The sequence below is a fragment of the Musca vetustissima genome, unplaced genomic scaffold (genome assembly GCF_032173495.1).
Source record: "Musca vetustissima isolate MV318-11 ecotype Yass unplaced genomic scaffold, APGP_CSIRO_Mvet_v1 utg5355, whole genome shotgun sequence".
NCBI classification, from domain to species: domain Eukaryota; kingdom Metazoa; phylum Arthropoda; class Insecta; order Diptera; family Muscidae; genus Musca; species Musca vetustissima.
The window spans coordinates 166,129-189,032 of record NW_026879329.1 but is presented as its reverse complement, the minus strand read 5'-3'; the positions used below and the strand labels follow the sequence as shown (position 1 = coordinate 189,032).

Genomic DNA, 22,904 nt, shown 5'->3' with positions numbered 1-22,904 from the left:
CGTACAAATTATTGAGTAAACGAACGAACCTATTTATTCAGTAAGTTCTAGTTCAGAGAGTAAGCCGTTAAAAAAAGTAAACAGACAACATTTAGTAAGATTTAGCAAATAAACAGCTGATTCAAGAAAACATTTGATTTGAGCCAAAATAAACAAACAAACAAAGGACAAACACAATTATTTGTATTGAATTTAATATTAAAAATAAAATGAACAATAAAAGAAAAATTGATTTGGTATGTTCCCCGGGAACATTTAAGCTTCCTGCACCAATACATTGCCCTCTATCTGGAACTTGCCCAAAAATATATACGGAATTAGTTTCTTATTTAATGAAACTTTGCATTACTTACGAATTTTCTTCCATTTTCAGTAATTTTTATACAACTTAATTTCAAATTGAACTTTGCAAATTAAAAAAATGTTTTGAATAATTCTTGTGTTTGGTCATAAAACAGCTGATCCAAAACGCAGAGTTTGCAAAATCTTACTGAATCAAATTCTTTCAGTAAACTCCAGTAAGTTTGTTGTTGTTGAACTGTCAAACTTGCTCTCTCACTTGACTCTCTTTTACTGGATTTTTGGGTAAACAGACAACATTTAGTAACATTTGGTAACAATTGTTACCAAATATCGAGTAAACAGACAGAGCTTATCTCTGTGTAAAATTTTATCAATATAGGTTAAATTATTAGGCAGTAATTTAGGGTTTTCTCAATGTGGTTCTTTCACCGCTAGCGACAGTGCATGTTTCTTAAGAAAAAGTTAGTGAGCATGTCGATTTGCCGTAACTTTATTAAAATTACATATTTTTAACCCGGATTATCTTCATAATTGGTAGGAATATTCGGAGGAATACTTCAGACTTTTAAATTATTAAGAAATATTTGTAGTTATTATATTTTTATGGATGCCGTCCTTAGGAACAAAAAAAAAAAAAAAAAAAAAAACAATTTTCCTATAGTCGGCATATGGATGAAAAATACTCTGATTTTGATCATTTTAGCTCAATATTGGGAAAAATTTTAAATAAGTATTCTAAAAACCGATTCAACCAAGCTGATGGTATCAACGCGCAAGGCGTGCAGTAGACTCGGACCAACTGTGGAACTTAAAAACTACAGCTTCGATGTAGTCAAAGATTTTATATACCTTAGTACCGTTGGCAAACAAATGCTACTATGGTCTGAGCAAGCAATTTAGGAACAATGCCCGTGCTGGTGTATGGATCTGAAGCATGTGTATTCGCGCAACCAGATGAGGTAGCTCTTGGAGTGTTTGAGTGAAAAAAATTCCGAAATATCTATGGGCCGATCAGCGTTGACGGTGAAGATCGCCATCGAATGAACCATGAGTTGTACGATCTTTTCTCGTACGTCGACATAGACGGATCGAGCTGCAATGACTACGTTGGCTAGGTCATGTTGTGAGAATGGATGAGGTTGCCTCAGCACAAAAGGCGTATAAAAGCGAACCAACTGGTGGTTCACGCAGAAGGGGAAGGCCACGAATTCGATGGAAAGATCAAGCCGAAGACAACATTTCGAAACATGGTCTTTCAAATTGGAAAATCTGCGCCTGGAAATATTTTGTAAGCTCGGCTTATGGAACAAATGTTCTGTCACAAGCCAGCTAAGTAAGTAAGTATATTGAAAAACGTTCACAAACCCTATGGTAAGCACTGTGAAATGGACGTTCGGATGCTATGATAGTTACAGAAAGTGGACTAATATAGATTATGGACAGACGAATATGACCACAGGATGTATGCCTCTGTACAATCTTCGGAGGGTGTGTTATCAACATGAGGTCCCATGGTGGACACTGTATAAGAGTGCTTTTGCGACAATCCAAGTGTAGTCGCAATAACTGATGCTGATATTTATTTCCATACCTGCTCCTTATTAAAACAACAATATTTTTATTGAACTTTTGAAACACATTTTTTATTTGTTTTTATTTTTATATTTCAGAAATATGAATAAATTACGAATGTTTTTTGTTTGATTTTTAGTTCTTAATATCATATAGAATATAGCAAACCATTTAAAATTTGCTTTTATATATTTTATAAATTTATTTAGGTGTTATGAATAATATATTTGTCTTGCAAATTATTTTGATAAGATTTCATTTTTTTGAAATTTTTTTCCATAAAAATTTTATAAAAAAGTATTATCATAAGAGCAAAAAATTTATGCTATACTCAATAATTCATTAAAAAATGTTAAGTGGGTTGTGTGTTTGTTTTAGGTTATGTTTACTTTTGGTTAGGTTAAATTTCTAGTATAAATTCATATTTTGTTGTTGTTTTTGTTTATTTTTTTTTGTAACGAATTCCATTATGAAATCCAATCTCAATACTTAATTGTAGATATATATGTATATGTATGTAGAGAACACCTTGTAAATCTTGTGCAAGGCATTAATTATTAATTTGGTCTTTTATTTTTTGTTTAGTTCTTAAGAGTAAAATTAAATCAATTCCGTAATAGAAAAAAAGATTCTACAAGTAACCAGCTTCGATCCATTCAGATTAAAGTGTAAGTTGTCCCGATAGATAGCTTCGCGGTTTGTATATAATTTAATTCCCTAATAAGATACCAGTATAATTTTTTCATAATGTTTTTATTCTCTTTGCAGGCTCTCTTTAGAGGAGAGTTTGATTTTGAAGTTGTATAGCCTTGGCCCTATTGTACCACCTACAGCAAAAGGGAAAGGAAATCGCAGGAGGAGAACTGGGTAGTAAGAAGGCAGTGAATTCGTTGGGCATGTGTCAAAACTGTAGGTCGAACGCCTTATCTTATCTGTAGTACATGTATCAGGCAGTTGACGGTTTACCGCTGCCATCATCGCTGTTTGGCCGCTCGGTGCGAGGGCTAGGTTCCGGTGCGGGGTTACGATCACGATGACGCCGCAAGGTGGATGTTGATGATGATGGTGCCGAGGTGCTTAGAGTATATGTGGGTGGCAAGACTACATTTAATAGATCTCCCGATAGCATGCTACGTCCGCTAACAGCTCTACCAGGCAAGATTGGATTGGCGGTTGTGGTGACACTATTTGACGATGTCGATGACGAAGATGATCCGGCTGCGAGAGAAGACAATGTCGATGCTAGAGAATTTGATGATGAAGCCCCGACAGCAGATGCTGCAGCTGTGGCTGATGTAGTCATACCATTGGTGGCAGTGGGAGAGGAACTCTTGGAAAGCGTTCCTCCTGCGCTGCCATTAGCTGCGGCGGCAAATGATTCAGCAATTGAGCTCAGTGGGGGTCATAAATTAGTAGTCTGTACCAGCCCCCGTTCCAAATGGAAGCAATCCAAAACGGCAGCACCAACAGAACTGCGACGCGCTACCATAGAATTCACAATGGTCCACTTGTTCAGACGTATATCATAACGTTCCACGGAGTTCAAAGAGGAAGAGCCGTCATTACCACCCAATGCATAAAGGGCTCCTTCCACCTCCACAACTTCATGGGTGGAGCGACGTGAATGCATGGCGGCAATGGGTTCCCAGCTGTTACGCCTCAAATTAAATCGTTCACCACTGGACATGCACATGGTACCATCATTACCACCAATACAATACAGATAACCATCGGCCGAGGCAACACCACAACTGCTACGCCTGGCCGTCATACTGGGCACCGGATACCAGCGGCCAACTCTTGGATCAAAACGTTCTACACTCGATTGATAATTGGTCGAATCGAATCCACCCAGCGAATAAATGCAATTATCCAAAACCGCCAAGCGGCAATAACGGCGTCGTGTATTCATGGCTGGACAGGAGCTCCAAATCGAAGTCAATGGATCATAACGTTCGGTGCTACTCAAACAGGAGGCTCCATCATAACCACCACAGACGTAAATCAAGCCATCAAATGAACAAATACCCAAGCAGGAACGTTTGGTGCCCATGGGGGTGATGTATGTCCATTTATTTGTCAGAGGGCTATAACATTCCGCCGTGGCTAAATCATTGACACCATCATAACCACCCACAACATATAGACTTTTATGCAGAGCAGTCACGCCGGAACGTGATCGCCGCCACAACATTGGTGCAATTGTCGACCAGGCATTTGTCCTTGGATTATAAACTTCGCATTCATTGTGTATGGCAAAGAGACTGCCACCGCCCACAGCGAAAACATAGGGTTTCATACCATCCGGACGACGTTCATGTGTCCGCTGGCTACCCATTAGACTTCTTTGTTCTGGCAACAGATGATATTTCATTGCCTCCAACAGCAGCTCTTTGCACTGAGAATCTTCTCGTATCAATGGTTCCGTTTCGACGCATGTCATCAAAAAGTCACGACTCACCAGCGGCAGACGAACATGACTCATCAGTTCAGCAATGTGATTTTGACGTTCGTCCAAATCATGTTTCACCCAATTCAATACGGCATGGAACACTTTTTCTTCCGATGATATATTCAGCAAATTGTTTGATATTAAATCTTTGACCTGGAAAATAAAAAAAAGAAGGATGGAAAATGGTATTATGCAAATTCAAGAAAAAAATTAAATAATTTGAGAAAATAATTTTTGTATGTAGAATTTAGTTTAAAAAAAATACATATGTATGTATATGAAAAAAACATGATTTACAAAATAAGTCTGTAGAGACCTTTCACACGGCCATGAAGTTCAGAACTGTCTCTCATCGGAGGATTCGCAATATCGAATATAGAGTTTTAAAACTTAGCACGTGTATTCTTACTACTCCTAGGATGTTTGGTATTAAAAGTGGTTAAATCAACCAAATGGCCTGTAATTTTATATTTTGGGATCTTATTGAGTAAAAAATCTCCCTGCCAAAAATTCTCAACATATGGAATATCGAATCGGACCATTACCATTGACAGCCAAGATTTGCCTTAATGTAGCAGCAAAGGTGCAATGTAATACAACACGAGAACTAGACATCGAAAAGCTGCAAACACACGTAGCAGAAGCCTACTCCGCTTAACTTACCCACCTGCTTGACGAAAGCACTCCCTGTCCCGATAATAAAATAGAAGCACAATGGCAAAGAATTGCCTACACCCTACAAATTGCAGCAAAAGCAAAAGTTCAAGAAACCAGTTGTACGATCAGGAATGTCGTAATGCTACGGAGTTGAACAACGCAGCATATAGGACAAAACAGTAACAACACGCAATGCGAGAGAGAATTATCGCGAGATAATGAGAGAAGAGAAACTTTTTTTTATAAAAAAGAGGAAAGACAAAAAAAAATTGAGGTTGGGTAAATCGAGAGGCACAGGAGTCAGAATTAAGTTCGGAAATTTTACCAATGAATAAAATACAAGCTCAAGGCTTTGATGCAGACACATCCTCCTGTAGAGATGAAGAAGGAAACCTGCTGACAGATACAGATAGCGTGTTGAGGATCTGGAAGGAGCATTTTGGAAAGATTCTGGCATCGAATAGTGGCTGTGAAAAATATACCCCCGAACTAATAAGAAGTGACGGCATTGATTGTGTACCACCTAGCCAAGATGAGGTCAGAATAGCAATTAATCGGCTGAAGAATAATAAAACAGGGTTACCAGCCTGAACTATTAAAGACCGGTGGTCAGATGTTGATTAGAGCATGCACCAAAAGATTAGTGGCTAGACGAACGCATGCCCAATGTTTGGGACCTTAGCAAAAAAGGAGACAAGACGATGTGTGCCATCTATAAAGGAATAAATCTCCATCCCATCGCATATAAGGTGTTATCCAGCGTGCTGTCTGAACGACTTAAGCCAATAGTTAATGACATAATTGGGCCATAATAATGCAGCTTCAGACCTGACAAATCCACCAATGACCAGATTTTCACAGTGCGCCAAACCTGGAAAAGACCGACGAAGCCGCATAAAGCCCAATCCGCTCAGAGGTTTTTAAAGCCATGTCTGCGTTCGGCATTCCAGCAAAATACAGCAATGCAGGATAATTTTAACTGGTACAAGGTCAAAAGTTAAAATACGAAAGGCCCTCTCGGAGCCCTTCAATACCGAACGAGGATTCAGCCAAGGTGACAGTTTGTCGTGTGACCCCTTTAACATCCTGCTGAAAAAGGTCATACGAGAGACAAAGGTGAACAGAAATGACACTCTGACACTCCAAACAGAAAATGTTACTCGCCTACGACGATGATATCGACATAATGGGTCGAACATTGCGAGAGGTAACAGCCACCTTTGAACGAATTAAGAAAGCCAAAGTGGGTCTGGCAGTGAACGGCGAGAAGACCAAGCTGATGGTACAAACGCGCAAGACGTCCAGTAGGTTCGGACCAACTGCGGAACGCGCAAGCAGATGAGGCAGCTCTTGTAGTGTTTAAGAGAAAAAAATTCCGAAAGATCTACGGGCCGATCTGCGTCGACGGTGAATATCGCCGTCGAATAAACCATGAGCTGTACCATCTATTCTCGCATAACGACATAGTCAGACGAATCGAGCTGCTGCACATTTAAGTGATAAGTGTTTCAATCGTATTGGCTGTAATTTTATATTTCGCGTTCATATTGAGTAGTACATCTTCCTACCAAAAATGATCAAAATTGGACCATTATTATCATTATTCGGTATTTTGGTAAGGTTTTGGCACGTTTTTCAACCGAATTGTATATTATTTTTATATCGAATACTCAATGGGAGGAACTCTTTCTTCGGGGGGATATCTACATGAACGATTGGATCAAACGACAACAAAAAGAAACGACTGAAGCAAAAGGAACTAGGATGAGCAGGAAAACCTAATCTTGTTTATTTGAATTAGTTCGTTACAGAACAATTCAACTCAGTAGCGAGTCTTTGAGCGATTTTTTCTTCTCCGGAATAACTGAAGCCCTCTAGCCAAAATGTCTCAGCCTTTTTCATTGCCGCAGCATCCGTCTGACTCAGCAATTTATTAATCTTTTTTTAATTTTTTCTGTTTGGATTATCCACCAAGCTGACAGAATTTCCTCGACCTTTAAGGCAAATTCTTTTATTTACAATTCCCTACGTCTCTCCCTATAGACCAATTGGATGTGGGCTAGGTCATTCAGTGATAATAAACTACAATTTGTTAAACTCACCTCTTCAAATGGCAGTAATAAAAATTCCTCTGTTCCAACAACTTGTTGGAAATTTTGTAATGCATATTTATGCGATCGTGTGTGCAACTCCTTGCATGAATGGGCATCTGTAATTAGAAGAAAACCATAAATATTTATATCATATCCCCAACAAAATTTTAATTCCTATTTTCTCCACAACATCCAACTTACCAGCAAAACTACGAATACCCAAACAATTCGAAGGATGTAATTGACGCAGTAAAAATTTACAGCAGGCTTCCCTAACCGAATGCATTTGCAGCAGACTCGATGCAGGCAATAGGACCTGGACATTTTGTTCGGTTATGGTAATCTCTCCCGTATAAATGTAATCGATTAAATGTTTGAGGGCAGTTACATCAATGTCATGCAAACGAACAATACCCTGGGTACGTTCCAGCATATCATCTGTAAGGATGAAAGAGAAGAGAGAAGGGTGGAAATGAAAAATGAGGTGGAGGGGGATAAAGTCAAAGCATGAAATATTATGGTAGTCAATTTTAAGAGCATTAGAGAAGTGTTTGTCTGGCTGGCTGGTTGACTGGTGTGTCTGGCTGTGACTAGATAAGGATTTAATATTTCACATGCCGACACATGGCCAACCATACCTACACACACGTTTCTCCATAGACATGTTATCCATGCGGCTCCTCTGCTTAGGTATATTTTTCATTTAGGGATTTGTTTCGTTACTTACCATTGAACATGGCATAGAAATAGGGTGAGACTGAGGCTAAAACCACTTTATGGGCATGTAAGGTTTCACCGCCAACTTCCAAAGTAACATCGCATAACTATAGGCAGCAAAGAACCGTAGCAGACAGCCAGTTTAAATTCCATAGGAGCATACAGCGGCATTTGAGTGTGAGCGTGTGTGTGTGTTTTGATAGGATATCGCCAAATGTTGTTTAGGGATTTTGAATTGGGAAGGAGAGAGAGAGAGAGAAAAAAGATAAAAGTATGTGTGAAAATCTTTAATATTTCATTGTAAGAGCTTTTAAGTATTTATACGGTGGATACATTTAGGTTTAGAGTATGTCCCGATCCATATTTAGATCGCACCTCTAGTAAAAAGTGTTCGTTGTGGATGTAATAGAAAAAAAATCCTATAGTATATTAATATTAAACATGGAACGGTATTTCCTAAACTCTCTGAAGAAAGATAATCCATGATGCGTGGACCGAAGGCCTCTTGACGGAATTGTTTTTAGAGCAAAACCTAGCTCCTATTTCTTGAACGTAACTCTGCCACGTCACGGTTTTTATCTAATTCTTCATTATAGCCTATAGGTTATAAGCTTCTTTGCCCTAAACATTCGTCGCTCCAAAACCCTCCTGCAATTTTTATTTCTTCTCCAATAGCTCTATCCACCGATTACTAACGGACGGATATTTTACTTTTTTGTGCTGCTTACTAGGTTTCCTATATAGATATATGCGATCTCTATATCCTTCACATTCACAGTCGTATCCAGACTGTCAATAAACTCTACGAACATGTCAATGCTTGCTAGTACAGTATTTATATCATCGGTCAGTGCCGAGACTATGCCCGATTTGTCTTCTCCAGAATAAGATCCCATAGCCTCACAACATCGTTCTGCACTCAGAAATGAAGCCCCTCCTTCTGACTCAACATTTTATTTATATTTCATTTTTCTTCTTTTTGCATTTTCCACCAAGCTGACACAATTTTCTCTATTTTTAAAGCAAATTCTTTAGCATCAATTTCCTCCACGATCGCTCACTGATTCGGCTCGAAGGACTAATGGTAAACAGGGAGAAAGAAGATATTGTATATTTTACGAATTGAGAAGGAGTCTGCCATAGTTAGACTGGCAGTATATGACGAGAAGATAAAGCTGATGGTATCAATTGTGGAACATGAAAACTACAGCTTTGAGGTAGTCGGAGATTTCATCTACTTCGGTACCGTCATAAACAAAACAAATGACAACAATTTTGAGATTCGGAGAAGGATAGTGTTGTCGAACAGATGCTACTATGGTCTAAATGAGCAATTAAGAAACAAGGCCAGGATGCCAGGTTGTAGGATGCCCCAGGCTTTTGTGCTTGACAACATGACTTAACTTATGTGAGACTAATGTTTAGAAGAGAGTGCGAAAATTTACTGCAGCACGTTGTACTGCAGCGTTCCAATCCCAGACAGTGCAACATTTTGGCATTGTTATAGGGCCCTGATTACAACACTTCATTTTTTTCTTGTGGAAATAATTGATTAGTCTAGATGCAAATTATCCAACTTATCTTTAGAATCTAGTGACGCATACAAGAAACTTAGTCCAGACAACCTTCTCATACCAATAGCAGACCGCATAAACTTTCCTCGATTATAGTAAAGTCAACTAGCAAGGAATCAGAGAGGTCAATAAGCATCACTTCAGAGAACTTCCCATCCTTTTCGATGTTTTGATAGCATAGAAGATATGTTTACATGTGGGCCCGTTTCATTAGATATACAATCTACTTCCCCAGTAAAGACAGCATGACTAGCAAAATAGCGGATGAACTACAGATTCCAGAGTTAGGGAACTTATGATAGAAGTAACCAGATTAAAGGCGGAGCATTAGCGGTATAAAAGGTTAAAACATCTGAAGAGTTGCTACACGTAAAATTCTAGGGAAAATGTGGGAAACGGTGAAGTCGTTCTCCTAGCGGAACAGAAACAGAATAAATGGAGTGTTGTAATATTGAAAAAAGGATGATTGAATTGAACACTTGTTGGGAAGGGTGAAATACATGATAGCTACCAATGTCAATTTTAGAGAGCCTGCACATATAAGTTTTAATGGTAGCTGGACAGAGGCAATAGTCTGTGGGTAATCAGTCCCCATCTGCTTGGGGTTCTGCTAGAAATTGCTTCGGGTATGAACCTGGCCAAAGGTATCCTAGGTCTACGAATCTAGCCTGGAAGTTGGTGTTGATAAAAGCTGGTCTGAAGAGGTGCTCCAGTTATTTTACCGGATTATTTATAGAAAATCCCCAGAAGATTATTAATTCGTGCAAGATATCCTCCCACCGAGACAGAACTACCCCTGGAGTCCAACAGATTAGACGGGAAGTAAAAGCAGAATAAATGGAGTGTTGCAATATTGAAAAGAGGATAATTGAATTGAACAATTGTTGGGAGGGGTGGAATGCATGGTGGTTACCAATGTCCATTGTAGAAAGCCTGCAATGGTATTAGATATGGTAGTAGATTCGGATATGAAACTGGGCAGATGCTATAGCCTGTTGGAATCCTGTCCCGATCTGCTTGGTATTCTACTGGAAATAGCTTCGGCTTTGAACCTGACCAAAGGTTTTCGGTAGCGCGGTTGTCATGTCACCTAGGTCTGCGAATCTAGCCGGGCATTTGGTGTTGATTTACACCCAAATCGCGAATCTAGTTTGGCTCGGTGTATAGTTGCATTACAACCTTGTACCTGGCCCTAGGAGTCTCAGATGAGCTCCATTCCTAATTCAAGCAGGTGATCAAGTACAAATACTTGTGATCGATTGGTATGTGGATTTGATGTAGGACCGTTGGTTGACGCTTTGTATTAACTGGTGTTTACAGTACTGGTGTTTCCGCCGACTATAAACCACCACAGTTTACGATGAATGATGTTGCTTCACCCGAAGCGTTACGTCATCCAATAATTTCAAGTTCACCAAGGTAGGGTAATATCCTCAAACAGGTTATATCGGATCGTAAAAGGTTGAATACCTCATCAATCGAGTAGCCTTGTTCTACACACTATTTAGCACATGGTCTGCGGATATGAAAATGAAATATGTATAATACAACGAATTGATGTTTCCATCAGTATATAAAATCCTAATCTTATTGTCTAATCCAGTCGGATCGGATAGACAAGCTTTTAAAGCACTGATGCTTGCGGTATAAGCCCACACTCTATACTGTATATCTTGAATTGCACCGTTACGCTCAAACCTTACGAGCTTGGAAATAATTTATTAATCAGTCCCAGGCCAATAACAGGTTGTGCGAACTATACCAGCTCGCGAATACCATCTAAGATGTCCAACACGAATTTTTTAATTATTTTAGCCTCAGACAACGTGATATTTTTCTTTAAATTGTCATTTGACATTGATATTGAATACGATACATGATTGCGTATAACTTCTGTCAATACTTATATGCACCATTTCCGAATTTTCGTGGCTAAGTGATGCGAGACGAGCTGTAAGTGTCAAATACTATGTAGAAGAGAGGGGCATGCTGGAAACCTTGAAATAATTATAAAACAATTATGAAGCCGAACAATAACAGCAACCCTAGAGCTTCAAAAATAGCATAAAATATTAAACAAAAATTCTAATAAATCATTTCAGCTTCAGTATTGATAAAACATCTACGAATACCACTGCGTATAAGTGTTGTCAAAACTAATACGCAGTATTATTGGGTGATTATTGTAATTGGGAAAGTTATGCAGGACAAATGGAGATTAATACTCTCGATAAAAAAATTAAGTGAAGAAAGGATATACCACACTTTCATAAAAATGTATTACCGAGAAATATCGGTAAAATTAAGGCTCAGATTTTTCATGTAAAAAGTAACATTTATGCCAACTTATATATATTTATCGGTAACTTTAACGGCTACTTTACTATGGTCGTTAACTTTACGAATCTATTCGTTAAAAAAAAATAAATATTTGCAGTTGTCGACAACTGTCAGTAACGAAAGCAGCATTAAGATATCTAAAAGGACTACTAATAAACTTTATAAGAAATCATCTTATATCGGTAATAATTTGTAATTGGCGGTACCAGATGGCGTATACTTGTTGTCAATACTTATACGCACCGTTTACTTCCTGAACTTCGAAAATTACTGTATTTAATTGTAATTAGTCTTCTCAGAGCTTTTAAACGAATTTGTAACTTTAATACTACCATTTTATGTCGCTTCATCCCAGTTTCCCATTAAATTTTAATGGGATTTCTTAATTTTCTTCTATTCTGAACACCTCCACCAAATGCTGCTAAGCAATATTAAATTTCCATTAAACGAAAGTCTCTACCATGCAAATGCCAATTACATGTCTTAATGAAGAGATTATTTGGTATTAAGGTAAGTCGCCTACAAGACAATTAGGTTTCTGTCTATTCCCACTGTTCGCTCCCATTGGAGGAAATACAGAAAAAAACAAAATAATCCATAGGCCATAGAACGAAAAACACCAACAACGAAGTAAAAACAACTTCAAAATGTGTTTGACTTCCACATGACCCTAAAGCAATATAGGCATGCAACCATAAACAATTTGTCAACCTCTTTCGCCATGGAAGAGTTGCTGTGCAAAGTGACACTTTCAAGAGTGAGTGAGAGGTGAGTGTGGGTGTATGACAAATTCTGTTTGGTTGCTGCATACAAAAAATACGGAACTAAGCATTCTAATGGAATTATGTTCGGAATGTGTGTGCTGCTCGTAGGCTTTAATAGGTTGGATGGGTGGCTGGTTTTGCCTGGCATATTCGGATGTCACCTACTCCATGTCTGTATGGGCAAGTTAGGTGATAGGTGTTAAAAATAACATGACAAGTTTCGACACCAACCATACAACGTCCATCCATATCCCAAGCATGTTCACAATAATGTCTGTGCCAGCCGGTACAGAAATATGAATTACCCTCGAGTATAGATGGAGGAGACAGCAACAACCTATGGCAAATGGAAGATGAGAAGAAAAAGTCAATAAACTCAATGGGTATACATTTGTATATAGATATGTGACAGTTTGCAACCTTTTCCAGTGGCAACTAACGAAAAAAGAATGAGGCTTGAGACAGAATCCATTGAATTCAATACGAAAATTGAAATACGTAAAAAAAATAGAAAACACAAAACACATTCGCGCCTTCATGTCTGGCACGTAAACGGCCTGACAACGATATATTTGTAACTTGGATACGTTGATGAGTTTCTAATGCGGATGATGCGCATTAAATTGTGTTTTGTTTTTGAACACAGTTACAGGCAAAACTGGATATATATAAGAGTGAGACTGGATATATATATATAACAGTGAATATTTTCGAGACAATCTAAGCAATAAGGATCAGGATTTTTATAGGCTATTTTCAAGTTAAAACCCAAATCAAGGCCTGGAGTTTCTCAAAACCTTTTTAGGCCTCATCTGAGACACAAAGTCATGAAGTATTTGTAACCCATTCCCATCTAATACAGTGTATTAGGTGTTCGATCGAACCGAGGAGCGAATATCGATTCGGCCCATTATATTGTAGCAGCCAAGGTTCGAACTCATCTTAATGTAAAAAGGAAAGGGAGGAAAAGAGAGAGTAGAAACGTATTTTCAAAAGAAAGAAGGAAGGTCAAGAAAAACGCGAGCGTGAGCAAATCGAGATGCTCAGGAGTCAGAAATAAGTCTGGAAATTTTAACAACAAGTAAAACACCAAACCGAAGGCTTTGGTTCAGGCACATCCTCCTGTAGAGATGAAAAAGGAAACCTGGTGACTGGTACAGATAGCGTGTTGAGAATCTTGAAGGAGCACTCTACAATGATTCTGGCATGAAATAGTAGAGATGAAGAAGACATCACAGAACCAATAAGAGTGGACGGTTTAGATTGTATACCACCTAGCCTAGAGCAGATTTTCACACTGCGCCAAATCCTGAAGAAGACCCACGAAAAACACATCGACACATTCACGCAGAAAGGGAGAGCCACAAATTCGATTAAAAAACAAATGGATGGCAACATATTGGAACATGGTCCTTCAAATTGGGAAAACTGTGCATAAAACCGACGCGCTTGGAAATCTTATTTTTAAAGCACTCAGTATTAAAGGCGTGGATTTGTAAAGCATACCTTAAAGGCGTGAATTTTTAAAGCATACCTTCAAGGCTACACTCGGTTTTAAAGGCATACCTTTAAGAAAACACTCAGTTTCAAAGCAAAAAAAAAACACAGTGTAAGGATTCAAAGCATACTTTTAAGGCTAAACTAAGTCTCGAAGTCGTTGTTTTTTAAGTATACTTTCAGGGCTATTTTTAAAGTATACTTTCAGGGCTATACTCTGTATTTAAGGCGTGGATCTTTAAAGCATACATTTAAGACTAAACTAAGTCTTACAAGCTAGATTTTTAAAGCATACCACCAAGGCTAAATTCAGTCTTAAAGGCGTGGATTTTCAAAGCATACCTTCAAGGAAATAATATCCGCTTTTAATACGCGGACATTAAAATAATGTTTTGAAGGCATAATTCTGCCTCAAAGTCATGAAATTATTAAGAGTATTTCTAGGACCCATTAAGCCATAAAGACGCGGATCCTTAAAGGCTAAATGACACTCATATTAAACGACTCCATTCTTGAAAAATATTTTTAATATTATATTGAGCCTAAAATCCGTGAATTATTTGAGCATACTTTCAGGGAAATTTTTGAAGTATTATTTCCGAGCTAAACTTAGCTTCAATTCTCAAGTAATATGTGATTTTTATACCCTACACAACTATGTTGTCAGGGTATTATAGCTTTGTGCAGCCCCAAAAGTTTGTAGCGCCGCGAAATATTGATTCTAGACCCACCTTAAAGTATACCGATCGTCATATCTCGACTAGCTGAGTCGATCTAGACATGTGTGTCCGTCCGTCTGTCCATTATAATTTGTAAACACGATACAGGCCACAGTTATGGACCAATCTTCACGAAATTTTGCATGTAGAATGGGTTCTGGCCAATGAAAACCCCTATTGTTTTTGGGAAAGATTGGTTAATATTTAGGGGATGAAATGGACCAAATACTAACATTTTGTCGGTTTTTCTGGACGCTCCAGAGGCCGCAATAATTGTCCGAACATCGTGAAATTTTGCATGGAGAAGCGGATCGGGCCAAAGAATAAGCATGCCTGTTTGGATAAAGATCGGTCAATATTTAGCGGGTCAAATGGACCCTGACTTTTGTGTGAAAAATTACAAAGTTTGTATTCAATGACGTATATATTTACCCCTGAAGAACATTTACCCGAGAAGTTGATATTATATCCAAGTGGAGTGGTTGACCTTTAAATTAAGACCAATTTTATTGTTGTATGTGCTCGGATGTGGGAGTTACACCTAAATATTTACAGGTATCTCCGTATTCGTATATTATTTAGTAACCCATTATCACTCTGGAAAGCGGAACTATAGCTCTGATCGCTTTGAAATGTTCCATGTGGTTCCAGTTATGGTCAAGGACAACGCCTATAATTTTCGGTGATGATCAGATAAAAATTTTGGAATGAAGTGGACCGAAAACTTAATTTTTTGTGTTATTTTCGAGTCGATCTATAGACCACAAATAAAAGCCGAACATCACAACACAACCCACGGTGAAGGGAATCTGGACAATAGCTGTACTGAATACTCGTAATATTCGGAAAATATGTCAGTGTGAGGAAGAGGTACTGTTTACCTCTAATCGGGCATGAGGGTGTTATCACGAAATATTGCCCAGGTTCGGAATAAACATCCGCAGAAAATTTGAGTTCCGTGGTAGTTGTGTAGGGTATCGTATGGTCGGCCCGTCCGACTATACAGCTCCGCTCACTGGTTTAGAGAATGCTTTCAAGGCTACACTGGCGGCTACACCAATTAGCGTCATAAGGGCGTGGTGGTCTCATATGAGTCATAAAGGCGTAAATTTTTAACGCGTGGATTTTTAAAAAAATAAGCGCATTCTGAGCCATATAGGCTTGGATTTCTAAGGTTATTTTCAAGCCCCATCTGAGTCATAAAGGAGTGGATTTTTAAAGAATAATTTCAAGCCCCATCTGAGTCATGAAGGGGTGGATTTTTAAAGAATATTTTTAAGCCCAATCTGAGAAAAATGCGGCGCGGATTTCAAGGAATATTTTAAAGGAAACATGGTGTCTTAAATACATAGATTTTTAACGTATATTTTACAGGCAACGTTGATTTTTAGGGAATACTTTCAAGGCTACGCTGATGATCAGGTTTTTGAAATTGTACTAAAATAATTAGGTTATAATGTATCCATTAAAAATATATTGCAGTATTTGTTTAAATATTCCCAGTTTAAAAACAGATTACACACATCTGTTGTTGTCTGGGTTTTATTTGTGTTATCTTCTTTGTTATTTCTTTCATTATACTTCTCCCCCGATTCATTTTCAAGGATATTTAATATCATTAAGAAAATGTTTTTGTCTTAATTGCACTTGATTATTTTATATTTTTGTCTGGCTGACTTTACCTGAGCATTTGTACGCATTTGATTAATCGCAGCAAAGGATGCCACACAATGTCCTGGATTTTGATGATGTGCCTGTGGTAGAACTTCCTCATTTGGTCCCGGTGGGCTAAGATCACTCGGTGTCTGTGTTGAATTGTTGCTGGTGGTGGTGACATCTTCACTGTTGGCAGTGTTGTCGGTGGAACTGAAAACAGACAACAAATTAATGAAATTATTTATTAGGAATCAGGAGGTATTAGCGATTATAATTAAGAAGAGGGTATAAATTCATATTAAGTAATGAGGAAGAAAAATGTTTGTCCCAACTATTTGTGGTGGTTGTCTCTGTTCTTATGAAAATAAAACGGGATTAATTATCCTTTTACAAACATTAGATGTTAGTCGTGTAATTTAAGTATTAATTAGTAATCCTGTTAACTTTAATTTTTAAAAAGTCTTTAAGTACTTAAAAAATAAATCCCTCTCAAGGCCACAACTATAAAAAAAAAACAATTTCCCTACATTGTTGCTGTTCTGCTAATGTCATAACCATGTCATGGTGTCCATTAGTGCTAGACATTAAACCAAATATATGTTCTGGTTTTAGCGGTTAATGGTTTAGCCATAAACCAACTATGTTTGTGTGTATGTATGTGTGTGGTGTTACAAATTAACTTTGATGGATGCCATAAAGTTTCCTTTTATTTGCAGTAAAACCTCACCCTTAGAATATTTCACTTATTGCAAAAAAAGATATTAAATTACAACAATGTTGTAGTTGTTGGCTTTTTGGAATATTATTGAACTAACCGTCATATCGTAAAAATCAATTGGGATTCATTTTTAACGCAAAAATTATTTTCCCCCAAAAGCTATTAACCTCAATTTCTTGCTCTGAGTGGTGTGTCCTCGATACACTTTTCGCAAAATATAATCCGAATTACATTTCAACGGTTATCTGAAATGGAACACAGAACACACCACAATCCTGTTCAGCAATGTTGTAGTTATCAAAGTCCCCAAATGGCTATCGTTCAGATTGTTGGAAAATGAGTCAGTTGTGAGCAATGAAAATCAAAACAATGACAATTGCAATTACCACCATCAAAATAACAGACGAAAAGAGAGTAGCAAACTTTTGGGGGATTTAATGAAAAATGGTCGGTTTTTAAGAATTTGAAGTTCTACACTGAGCCAAAAGTGTTTTAAGTTCAAAAATCAGCCAATAAGGAGGGTATCAAAGATTGTTCGGAATTCAACGCACAGTCAACGATATGTTCAAGCCCCATCTGAGTCATAAAGGCGTGGATTTTTAAAGAATATTTTCAATCCCCATCTGAGTCATAAAGGCGTGGATTTTTAAAGAATATTTTCAAGCCCCATCTGAGTCATAAAGGCGTGGATTTTTAAAGAATATTTTCAAGCCCCATCTGAGTCATAAAGGCGTGGATTTTTAAAGAATATTTTCAAGCCCCATCTGAGTCATAAAGGCGTGGATTTTTAAAGAATATTTTCGGCAAGGATCATCATTTTCCTAGGCTTGGATTTTTAAAGTTTTTTAAAGTCTAATAATTTTGGCAAGGATCATCATTTCCTAGGCTTGGATTTTTAAAGAATATTTTTGGCAAGGATCATAATTTTCCTAGGCTTGGATTTTTAAAGAATATTTTTGGCAAGGATCATAATTTTCCTAGGCTTGGATTTTAAAGAATATTTTTGGCAAGGGTCATAATACCACAGGCGTGGATTTTTAAAGAATATTTTTGGCAAGGATTATAACACCCTAGGTGTGGATTTTTAAAGAATAGTTTTGGCAAGGATCATAATACCCCAGGTGTGGATTTTTAAAGAATATTTTTGGCAAGTATCATAATATCATCAGTCTGGCAACCCTCTTTTGAAACAATAGTGATAATAACAATGTTACAACAATGTACATATGAATGCGTAAATGAATGCCTCAAGGGTATCAAAAAAAAGATAGCCATTTTTCCGTTTACCCCCACTCTTTCTTTAAATGATGCCTTGCCAAGGGAAGCTAATGATGATGATGACATCAAAGACGCCGTATTGTCGAATAAAAATTGCCGGCTGTGGCTGCGATTTAGTCCATGTCTGCAGTTCATGTCCTTGTCACAACACAGAGTCTAGCTGTTGTTTTCGTCATGCAACAATGAATGCAGCTAAGTCCTGTCGTCAAGTTCGATGGGGGGTGGTTGTTCGGAAAAATGTTGTTAACAACATTGTGTATTGGCGGATGTGTCTGTGGGGGTGTGTGGGAATCCACAACAAAGGATAACAGCAGATACCCTGTGATGACACAATCCTTGTAGATGGAATTTTTGGGTTTATTTATTTTTTCCATTTCGAACATTGTTTTCAGATTTTCCAATAGATTTCGTGTGGGTGGGGTATGCGTGCAATATTTATGTGGGGGTTCCACATAAAAAGGGATAATTTGTAAAGCATTTTTTGGCCTTGTTTTCTTGGGAGGGTTTATATATGTAAATGTGAGTTCATCACTGTGAAACAATGTTTGTTAAAGGTCTTATTAGGTATTGGCTTTGGGTTTTTTGTTTTGTTTTAGGATTTTATACTCACAGATTCGATTTAACCGGCAAAAACATTATGGTGCTTAATTTTATTTGTATCCTTTTATCCAGGTTAACAGATTTTCCTTTCTTTTTCGTCGGTAGCAGAACCTTTAGTAAAACATTTGGTTTTTTAGAATGGTGGCTTCTATGGTGGTTATTTGGTTAGTTAGTATCGGCTTTTGTTTTTGCTCATCAGTCTTTAATTGAATCCTGCAGGATCTGTAATGAAAGTAATAGGAAGGAAAGGGAAATTAATTATGATATTTTTTAAGGGAAACACAAAATATTTAGACATATTAAAAACCAACTCAGGGCGAACTCCATGTGAATATATTTTTAATCGAGCTTAATCCTTTAAAATGTAGGCTAACGTCAATAAGAAATATTTGCATTAAATTTTAAAGGCCACACTCAGCCGTTGAGGTGTGGACTCTTAAAGAAGTGTTGAATACAATTTGAAGGTTGAAAACCATTTGTGGGTTTTGAGAACAACGCTTGGCATGACCGTGTGGACTTTTGAAGAAGAATTTGAATTTTCTCTGAACCTTAATGTCGTGTATTTATAATTAATATTTTGAAAGCTACAAAGAAGCTATGAAGCGTGGGCTTTTGAAGAATCCATAGCTTTAAGGTTCTGAATTCGTCTTTAAAAATGAACTGTTTGACTAAAATTGTTTATGGTTTAAAAATTAAAATACAAATTCAATTTCATTTCCACATTAACAAAATACACCAGTCGCACGACATGCTAACACCCCGCCAGACATAATCTTCAAGTACATCGCGCTCATTGCTCAACAGCTTTCTGGGCTAACAAAATGCGGTGCAAATAACCATTGCATTAACTAACGGAAACGTGGCGAACGTTTGGAAAGGTCAATTGCGAAATAAAATCCAACAGTTTTTTTATGGTTGTTGCACGTACAACCAATATGTGTGTGTTCAACAATGTACATGTGCGTGTATATCCTGATAACATTTATCAACTTCCTTTTGTGATAAAATAAATTGTAAACGATTTATTTTAAAGTGGAGGAATATGAATTTGAATTATCCCTGAACAGGAATTTGATAACATTTATTATCCCTGAACACCTAAGTCTGAGATGTTTCTTGCCAAAAATATTCTTTAAAAATCCACGCCTAGGGCTATGATAATCCTTGGGAAAATATTCTTTAAAAATCCACGCCTAGGGCTATGATAATCCTTGGGAAAATATTCTTTAAAAATCCACGCCTAGGGCTATGATAATCCTTGGGAAAATATTCTTTAAAAATCCACGCCTAGGGCTATGATAATCCTTGGGAAAATATTCTTTAAAAATCCACGCCTAGGGCTATGATAATCCTTGGGAAAATATTCTTTAAAAATCCATGATAATCCTTGGGAAAATATTCTTTAAAAATCCACGCCTAGGGCTATGATAATCCTTGGGAAAATATTCTTTAAAAATCCACGCCTAGGGCTATGATAATCCTTGGGAAAATATTCTTTAAAAATCCACGCCTAGGGCTATGATAATCCTTGGGAAAATATTCTTTAAAAATCCACGCCTAGGGCTATGATAATCCTTGGGAAAATATTCTTTAAAAATCCACGCCTAGGGCTATGATAATCCTTGGGAAAATATTTTTTAAAAATCCACGCCTAGGGCTATGATAATCCTTGGGAAAATATTCTTTAAAAATCCACGCCTAGGGCTATGATAATCCTTGGGAAAATATTCTTTAAAAATCCACGCCTAGGGCTATGATAATCCTTGGGAAAATATTCTTTAAAAATCCACGCCTAGGGCTATGATAATCCTTGGGAAAATATTCTTTAAAAATCCACGCCTAGGGCTATGATAATCCTTGGGAAAATATTCTTTAAAAATCCACGCCTAGGGCTATGATAATCCTTGGGAAAATATTCTTTAAAAATCCACGCCTAGGGCTATGATAATCCTTGACGAAAATATTCTTTAAAAATCCACGCCTAGGGCTATGATAATCCTTGGGAAAATATTCTTTAAAAATCCACGCCTAGGGCTATGATAATCCTTGGGAAAATATTCTTTAAAAATCCACGCCTAAGACAATGATGATCCTTGCTGAAAGTATTCTTTAAAAATCCACACCTAGGGCTATGATTTTCTTCATTAGTTTTATTTACAACTCCTCTAACATCAAATCGATACTCAGATTATTTTAACGGCATTGAAATTATCCTTAAGCATTTATTATGTACATACATACCCCCATAAACAACTTCCCTCTTGAGACGGTAATCATGTTTTCCCTTGCCACACCATTTCCTTCCAACTCCTTTTCATATTTATGAAGGACAAGTCAATCACTTATCAAGCGGAAAAACAACCACTTGATACACATGGTTACCTACACTTTTGACATAATCAAAATGTTCGTCTTCATTGACGTGGAGTATGAGATCACACACCCACACATACAAATAAGCAATCCTTGTTTACAAATAACAGACATCAACACAAATACCGCCGACACCTGACAACTTAACAAACACAAGTTAAGTGCCGAAAGAAAAAAATATATAAGAACACAGAAGCGTCCGCAAACGATAAAAACCTCCCCTTGGAACATGAAATCGAATTTTGAAAGAAAATCATCCATTAAATTTAATGGTGGGTGGATATTGGGGTGTAACGAGTCATAAACAATATTCTTTGGATATTATTTTCCAATTTGAAAATTAAACGCCTAAAAGTATGCTTTATATATGAGGAAAAAATCCACACAGTGGACAAATTAACGAGCACCATGGTAGCAGAGAGAACAGGTCAATTGAGAACTCAAACTGAAGAGAAATTTCAGAGAATTTTTGATTAGATCAATTAAAGGATTCCAGGTCATACCTAGGGAAATTAGTAATGGTCGGGATACGGAATTGTCGAATAAATCTTTGAAATCCTGCAACTCATTTTGCCTAATGTATATCAATGTGCTATGGTGGAACATCTCCAATTATCCAGTAATCCAAATAATTAAGGGTTCAATTATATCAGTAGTAAGACCGTCCTTATATCAGTAGTAAGACCGTATATCAAATCCCTTACTTATAAAGCTCTTATTACAAATCCCTACTTTATAACGTAGAGCCGAATAACAAAAAAAAATCCAATGGTCCAAAACCATTCCCCTCATCTCTCCCAAATTCACATTCACTACACCCCAATATTGCATTTTTCTTCATACACACACACACATGAATTAGCTATATAACTGCACAATAATAATCATTATTTTACGACGATGACGAAGTTGTGCGTGTTGAAATAATCTTGAAAAAAGTGTTCATGGCGTGACTAAATTTTGTTTTCGGCTAAATGAATGGAATGAGGCGGCAGTGGCGGTCTTTTTTAAATCTTAAAAAAATTACATACATATGTATGTTTGTACATAATTGAGAGAACATGAATGAAAACACCACATAACACATTTGTGGCAACAACTATCACACATTGTCCATATTTTGTTTTTGCTTTTTTCCTCGACACCCTCACGCTCAACCCCACAGAACACTGACAAATGTGCATGATAATCACCATTAGATAGCTGACGTTATTATGGCGGCTTTAGCTTTTTTTTTATTATGGTGGCATTTGTGGGCTGTGGAGGGAGGAAGGTGTAATGGTAATAGTCATTAGAAATACGATTTAGATAAGGCACAAAATTATGTTGTATTCTATCGGTTGGGGGTCGAAAACACACGTCAAGGAATTGTACGTTAACATACACGAATTTGACATGAATATTCATAGTTAGTATAGTTTTCAATGTGATATCACTCTACTTCAAAGGGGGTGTTAGGTTTATGGCAGTAATTTTCCTTCAAACCATTGTAAAGCCAGATTTTGGTGCATAGTGCGTATGATTGATTGTAATAATTATACGTTCACCTTTACGAAAGAGGTTTATTTCCCTGCATGCCGGTTTTTTATTT

The 22,904-nt window shown here is 37.3% G+C and overlaps 1 protein-coding gene across 1 annotated transcript; it reads right to left on the bottom strand.

Annotated features, from left to right (window-relative positions):
• Positions 1-3,241: 3,241 nt before the first annotated feature.
• On the bottom strand, positions 3,242-19,029 carry LOC133324155 (kelch-like protein 17). Its single transcript, XM_061533038.1, has 6 exons — positions 18,951-19,029; positions 16,371-16,554; positions 7,805-7,901; positions 7,279-7,515; positions 7,087-7,193; positions 3,242-4,480 (listed from the first exon to the last, which is right to left on the bottom strand). The coding sequence occupies exons 1-6, from the start codon at positions 18,974-18,976 to the stop codon at positions 3,278-3,280; spliced, it is 1,854 nt and encodes a 617-aa protein (XP_061389022.1). The 5' UTR covers positions 18,977-19,029; the 3' UTR covers positions 3,242-3,277.
• Between the last annotated feature and the right edge of the window lie 3,875 nt (positions 19,030-22,904).